Raw genomic sequence first — 7,500 nt, 5'->3', positions numbered from 1 at the left:
GGTTAATTTTCATTGACCTTTGAATGTGATGGCTGCGTGAAAACCTGGACTGAAGTCAAAAGAGCAAAACCAAGGAGGAGGGGGTGAGAAGGAGCGAGAAACCACTTCCAATCAGCCCTACAAGATTTTCGATGCTCCTGTTCACCAACGGCAGGGAAAATATTGTTTCTGATTAGCTGATAAAGAAAGACAAAACAGAGCCCATGATCTGTGTTTAAAAAAAACTGGAACTTCCTTGCAGGAGCTTGGCTGGGATTTTCTGGTGTTCTTAAAGTGGTGACAGCAAAAGACGCTGTAAAACAGGTAATCAATGGAGGTGATATTTTAACGGTCCACATTTGACCCCACTCCATTCTCTTGCTCGTTTAACTTATCTTCACTTGAAAGCCAAGCCCGGTGGAAAGAAGCTTCTAAAATTCACCAATGGGGGCTACAGATCTGCTACTACATGTAACATAATCAAACGCCTTATTCATTGAACCACACTTCAAGATGCACAAATTTTTTGGGCATCCATATTTTTTGTAGAGCAACTGTGCGTTCATCAAGGCTCGGTTCAAACACAAACAAAGCACTCACGACTGTTATCGTCACTTGTCATTTTGTGGGTTCAGCGATAAAGGCATGCCACACAATGGACTGAGCGAACGTATGTTAAACTTTCCTGCCACAATCGAAGCGTAAAAACCAGTTACAATAAACCTTAATAATTTCCTTTATGCAATTAGCAAAAATTAGAAAAAGCGCTTCTAAGAAAACGCGGAAGAACAACAAATTTGAGACAGGTCTTAGGTTCACTTAATCACGTACTAAGGGAAACAGCTGTCACATGTCAGCTCATAGTACAAAAGCAGTCGTTACCTTTACTCATCATGCACTATTTGCATCCACACTGCGCATTATTTCCCTTGTTGGGCCCAATTGCCCTGATTACCAAAAGCAACATGGCCTCCAGTTAAAAAAATGACGCGTCTTGTTTCTTGGAAATTTACTCAAGTGTGACTTTTTAGTGTCGCTTGCCGTTGCGTGATACCTTTGCAAAATGACTCTGCTCATGACGGAAGTGCTAATCTGTGGCTCTGGGTTCCTTGTACTCCTTTTATGGTCATTGCAAAATATCGCATGTCTGGGTAGCGGGAAATTTCACTCTCTCGAATGACTAGAAGCACGAAGAACTGCTTTGAAGCCATGAAGAAAGGTAGATCTTTGACCAGTGCAAGCATGAATGGTCAGGAGCAAACCGTAGATTTCGTAGATGGTGCAATTGTACGCGTAAAGATGCGGAATTTCGTGTAAGTTTTCTATCCTGGTCTGCTTCAAAATTTAAATCATGGCGCTCTATGCACGCGCAAACTCTCACTGCCCTCTCAAACTTGTCTTGCAGGACCTACACAGATTGTGAATTCAAACCCGGACCGCATTTAAATGTTCTCTTGGGACCAAATGGTATGGTGACCGGTTTTTGAGAGATAAAATGTCGATCTATGGTTTTGCATTGCTTCTGTACAAAATGTCCTTGTCGTTGCATTTTATATTCCTTGCTTGTGCTTTTAGGCACTGGTAAATCTTCTATTGTTTGTGCAATCTGCCTTGGACTGGCGGGTCATACAAAGTTGTTGGGCCGTGCAACGGAGGTGTGTAGGAAGTTTGAGTTAAGCTTAGTTTAATTTCGAAAACGATTTTAGGCAAATTTAATAATGGTAGATAGAAAAGTGGAAGGATAAGTTGCCTCTGTTATGTTATGCACCTATCAATGTTAAGCCCCAGGGTGCGGGGGGCGGGCTGACCCAGGGGAATTTCACATTTTGATTGAAGCTAGCGCCAAATTTCCCACTCCGGGCACCTACAGACCATCAAGCTCCCCACCCCTGGGTCCCATCTGATCATCACATTCCTGCCCTGGAGTAACTTGTTTTTCATTAGATTCACATTTAACAGCTGATGGAAATTTGTTGTGAAACATAAAACCTTTCTGCTGCTTACGGTACTGAACAAGAAGTTAAAATGGAGCAAAACAATAACATTGTGAACAATATATTTAATTATTATTTTTTGGCCTTGCAAATAGTTCTTTTACTATTTACAGGCTTTCGAATCAATCAAGCATGCACAATGATAAACATTCTTGTACTTCTGAACACTCTAGCAAAGACAGAAAAAAGTGATGGTACATATTTACAAAAAGACAACACAAAGTTGCTTTCCTTTCTTTCACTCCAAATCAGGAAAACCAGAGAAGTCACGTGAAAACCATGATTGTGGATAACTCATCTCCAGGTTCTCTCGGTGTTCCAAGATGGCAGGCATGTCAAATTCCCGACCCTGGGGAAACACATACTGTACATGTCAAAATCCCTACCCCAGGAAAGGTTCTCTGAGTCAATTTCCTGTAGCTCAGTTCAGGTGAGAATATAATCTCTGAGATGGCTTGGAGAATGCCTCAACCGTTGAGACCTGTTTTCTGTTGGAACATCAGGTTGACATCAGGATTCTGGCTCAAGTGCTGCTGGGAATAAATCATAAGAATTTCGGTCAGCGTCATTCAACTTGTGCACAAGGGATATATTTCGGAGGATCTTCGCTCCGTTTCTGCACGGTAGCACAACATTAGCGCCTTTTCAAGCCACTACTGTGTATGGGTGCGGGTCGTATCGCGTTGAGAGCCTATCACGAGATGGTTCCTTCCTTTACGAGTGAAGGCACGGCTCATTGGCAGCCATCAGCATACGCCGTTTGCTTGCCCTTCCTTGTGAGATCGTTTCATCAAGCATCAACGAAGACTTTCGTCATCCCAGGTTTATGAAACTGAGGGACTTTCATTCATAATTCGTGTCCAAACATCAGCTGACACTGGGCGGTGCTGGTGACAGCATGTGTAGTGCGGTAGTTGAAGCGGAACTCGTAAATTTTAGACACCAATCTTTACCCTCAATGTGGGTTGCACAAGTAACCTTTTCCAAGGGCTGGTTGAAACATTCCACTTCTGCATTGGCTTGAGGCCAGTATGGAGTGACCTTTTCGATGCGAGATTCCACGCACCTCAAGGAAATCAGCAAAGGTCTTCAAGGCGAGCTGTGGACCATTGTCAGAAGTAATGTACTCTGTGTAGCCATGTGTGGAAAATGTTCTTAGAAGATGAGTGACGATGATTTCAGCTGTAGTCGAGTGGAGTTTGGCAACTTCAGGCCAGCTGGAACACCCGTCAATGAAAGCAAGAAGGCTTTCCTCAGAGGGAAGGGGGCCTCATAAGTTGATGTGGATGATCTCCCCGACGGTCTGAGAGGTTCTGCTACAGATTTGCTGGACATTGACTGCAAGAAAGACAGAGTTTAACAGTCTGCTCGACATCATGATCAATACCAGGCCACTAAACTTTCTCCCATAACAGCTGCTTTGAACGCACAATGCCTTGGTGGGCCTTGCTAGCTGGAGGGTTCGCCATCGTAACTGGGCTGGAATTACGAGCCACCTTCCGCAAAGAATAACGCCTTTGGTTACGGACAATTCAGAAGGAACAGGGTAGAAAGGAAGAAGCTCAGGCATAGAAGGTCATTTCTCACCAATGAGATACCCTTATAATTGCTGCAGCACTGGTTCATCTTTTGTTGCATTTATTTAACAATCTCTGTCTGGGAAATGGAATGGACTTGGAGGCAATGTAATTGATGTACATGTACTCTTCTGCGATCTGCCTTTCACAGTAGGGCTGGCCTTGCAGAGGAATGCTCAAAAGAACATCGGCTGGATTAGTCTTGTTTGCCATGTGTACGATTTTGAACTTGTAGGGCTGAAGCTGGAACGCCCATCTTTCTATTTGGGGCGGTAGCTTAGACTTGGGGCTGTAAATTACCTCTAAAGGTTTGTGATTGGTGTAGAGGGTGAATTCCTTGCCGTTCGCAACCCCAGACCACTGCTAAGGCTTCATGCTCTGTCTACGAGTATCTTCTCTCTACATCTGTAAGTTGAAGTGGGTCTGAAAGGGTGGAAAAACCTGGAACAGTAATTAACTAGACCAAGGAAACTCTCAACTTAGACAGAGTTCTGTGGATTACGAGCTGCCTGTACAGCTTCGACCTTTTTATTGTCAGGAGAAAGACCAGCCACTGAGAGTTTGAAACCAATTCTGAGATGCTGCAAAGACATTAATTTTTTTTCTTTATTCAGAGTAAGTCCTCACTTTCATAATTGTTTGAAAGTCTCTTCTAGGCTGTGGTCGTGTGATTCCTGATCCTTGCTGAAGATGATAATGTTGTCGGAAATGTTTCAGACGCCTGCAATGCCTTGTAGGGTTTCCTGAATGATGTATTGGTATTGCTCTGAAGCAGAGGACAAACCGAAAATGAGATATTTGTAGCGCTTGAGGCCTGTGCGAGTAGAAAACATGGTAAGAGCTCGCAAGTCTGGGTGCAGCTCAATTAATGGTGGTAATCCCATTGTACAGTACCGCTCAAAGATAAGCGAACCATCAAACGCGTTTCAAACTAGTCTTCAACGCGTTTGCGTTTGGCTTTCAACGCGTTTGCTTTTTTTTTTAACGCAAACGCAAACGCGTTGACCAAAGTCATTAACTTTCCGAAGTATTTGCATCACAAAAGGTTCAATGATGCGTTCGAAAAGTAATGTCACAAAATAAAACACAGTCTCGTTGTCTGGCTATACAAAGTTCGCGTTGCGGTCTCATAAAAACAAAAAGGTTTGTGTTTTCGGATTTTTTCACGTCCCACTGCCGTGTCATGTAAACTGAAATTACAAAATAAAATTTGAAGCGACCAAAAATGATTCTATGACAAGCGTAATGAAAATCTATGATATAACGCGCCGGCAAGCAATTGTAAACACGAGAATGCCAGCCGAAATTATGTGAATGGCTTTTCAACTGTCTTGAAGCTTTTAACAACATGAACCAAAAGCACCGGGGACAATGAATTTGTTGACATTTGGAGTGGTAGTTTGCTTCAAAAGTAAAATCATTTTAGATATACAGGAACGAATTACACATTGCGCTGTTTCAACACGGAGATGAGAAAATTCGATGCAACAAGCTCAAAAGACTTTTTAGTTTCGCCGCTAAAAAGACGAAATTGCTAAGGTTCCCTGATTATTAATCGATAATAACTTCATAGTTCTATTTCTTCATTTGATGATGTAAGAATGATCTCCAATAAAAGCAGAGTTAAAATGGACTTCATTGCAAAGGCTGTTTACGTAAATGTGCGCGGGGCGGAGAAGAATAAATAATTCATTCGTTGTCACGCAACCTTTTCACCCCAAGCGCAGACGGCACGTATTATTATTTTGCTCCCTTTTGTGATAAAAGCATGAAACTTTGTAATAATCTCTGGAAGGCAAAATTAATTGACAACGCAGTAATTCAGCACCAAAGCTCACCACTTCACAAAAGGTCAACAAAAAAATAAGAAACCGAGATTTCAAAATAGATAAGGCGGCTATATAAAGATGTGCAAATTTTCGACTGATTACTCTCTGCAGTCGTAGTCAGTACTCTGATCAAGTGAAAGACAGTTTGAAAGAAAACAACGCGGCGAACTAGCCATCAAAGCTTACTGAAAAACACATACAAACAATTTTCGTCTGGACTGAATATCGATCGTTGATCGATTGTTATTTGAGAGTTTTATAATGTCCGTGAATCTGTTCCGTGATTGTTGCTCGACGATTTAAACTGATTCATGCATATGCAGCTGCATGTTATATCAAGGTCGTGATGCAGTTTCGCTTAATATGTGTTCTCATTGAAACATTCTATAAAACAAACCCAATGCTCTAAGATTATTTTATTGTGTTTAGTTTTTAGGGCAGTAGAAGTATGATTTCGCTAGTGCAGCGATCGCGATCAAGCGTGTTCGTGTTATCTGATACAAGGAATTCGGAGAAACAAATCAATAACGCGGATTTCTTCTAGCAGATTAAACAAGCGCATCTTTTTTCGTTCCTGAAGATTTCTTTTCCAACTTTCCATTGATTGATAGTCAGTTGATCACACTTGTTCACTTTCCATCGCTAAAATTGCAGTCGCTTTGTGGCCGTAATTTACATACCAACTTGTAACACAATGCAAAGGTGCCAAACTTGAATAACAAAGGACAAACGCGTTGAAAAAAAACTAGTTCGCAAAACGCGTTTTTTTTTTTCAAACGCGTTGGCTCTTCGTTCCCAACACGTTGTCAACGCGTTTGATGGTTCGCTTATCTTTGAGCGGTACTGTAGGTTAGTGCGCTCGACTCCGGATCGAGTGGTCCGGGTTCGGGGCCTGGCCGGGGACATTGCGTTGTGTTCTTGGGCAAGACACTTTACTCTCACGGTGCCTCTCTCCACCCAGGTGTATAATTGGGTACTGGCGTAATGCTGGGGGTAACCCTGCGATGGACTAGCATCCCATCCAGGGGGGAGTATAAATACTCCTAGTCGCTTAATGCTACTGAAACCGGAGATAAGCGCCGGCCTGATGGGCCTTCTGGCTGGTAAGCAGTGACTTTACCTTTTTTTTAATCCCATTGTAGATAGAGTTAGAAAATACCATCGCCTGTGAAGTCTCTTCTAAAGTCGGTATAGGGTGTGGCTCATGGACCACTATATCCCCATTCGACTTAGGAATGGCACGGCAACTAAGGGGGACACCCACGGGGTAGGATGTCAAGGTCTGTCAATTTCTGTAGCTTTTGATCAACTTCTTCACATGTGTATGAAAGGGTGTTCATCTAAGTGTTACGGGTGTTACATTGGGGTCGGTGTGAATCTCTAATTGATAGTTTTTCAATTTGTCAGCCCTCAAAAATACTGGAGTATTGTGTTAGCAACTGATCCTATAGACATTAACATTTGAACAACTGTTGATCTTGCGGGTGGTTTAGGTGGTTTAGAATTTTGAGGACGTTCTGCTCTGGATTGCAGAGAGGAATGAATGTGTTTCCATTTGCACAGCATTCCGTTTTGAAGTTTCTTCCAGAGTGAGGTCTGTCTCCCAAAGAAATCTTTGTCAAATGTCCCGCGAATAGCACTTATCCACTAGCTGATCCTTGATCATTTCGTTTGTTCTCTCCCCGTAGTCACAACTCTTTACAAACTGTCGAAAGCGTGTGGCAAAAGCGTCAAGAGGTTCATCAGGTAGCTGAGAGGCAGAACGGAAGATACGCCTCTCAAACGGCATGTTCTTCTTAGGCTCCAAGTAAGCCATTAAGTGTTGAAGCACTGTAGCGTAATCTTCACCTGGGTCCGGTAATGTTGCAAATACATCCTGAACCTCTTGTTTAGCAAGATGAAGGAGAACTGCTTGCTTTTGCGAAAAATCATTGATAGCCGAGGCAAGAATGAAGTATTCTAGTGACTGAACCCACTTCAACCAATGCTGTCCAAGACCTGACAAATCTACCAAGGAAAAGGGGCGGCAACACTGGAAGTTGGAGAGGAGCTATGGGAGGAGAAGTCGCAGCAGAACTCGCTTGTGTTGTGGTGCTCATCCTCATCGGCAATTTAAATTAA

At 42.7% G+C, this 7,500-nt stretch overlaps 2 protein-coding genes across 2 annotated transcripts in view; one reads left to right on the top strand and one right to left on the bottom strand.

The window, feature by feature from the left end:
• The window catches only part of LOC137992584 (leucine-rich repeat serine/threonine-protein kinase 1-like), a 46,001-nt gene extending 45,322 nt beyond the window's left edge, over positions 1 to 679 (bottom strand). The window contains 1 exon segment of the mRNA XM_068837995.1: positions 580 to 679. Within this exon segment, the coding sequence (XP_068694096.1) occupies positions 580 to 601 (22 nt within the window). The 5' untranslated portion in view covers positions 602 to 679.
• A 430-nt stretch (positions 680 to 1,109) lies between these two features.
• The window catches only part of LOC137992582 (structural maintenance of chromosomes protein 5-like), a 39,946-nt gene continuing 33,555 nt past the window's right edge, over positions 1,110 to 7,500 (top strand). Inside the window, exons 1-3 of the mRNA XM_068837993.1 lie at positions 1,110 to 1,292; positions 1,385 to 1,446; positions 1,555 to 1,634. Of these exons, the coding sequence (XP_068694094.1) occupies positions 1,156 to 1,292; positions 1,385 to 1,446; positions 1,555 to 1,634 (279 nt within the window). The 5' untranslated portion in view covers positions 1,110 to 1,155. The remainder of the gene's footprint in view (positions 1,293 to 1,384; positions 1,447 to 1,554; positions 1,635 to 7,500) is intronic.

The sequence above is a fragment of the Montipora foliosa genome, chromosome 2 (assembly GCF_036669935.1).
Source record: "Montipora foliosa isolate CH-2021 chromosome 2, ASM3666993v2, whole genome shotgun sequence".
Lineage (NCBI taxonomy): Eukaryota > Metazoa > Cnidaria > Anthozoa > Scleractinia > Acroporidae > Montipora > Montipora foliosa.
Note: the sequence above shows the minus strand (reverse complement) of the source record. Positions and strands in the feature narration are given on the sequence as shown.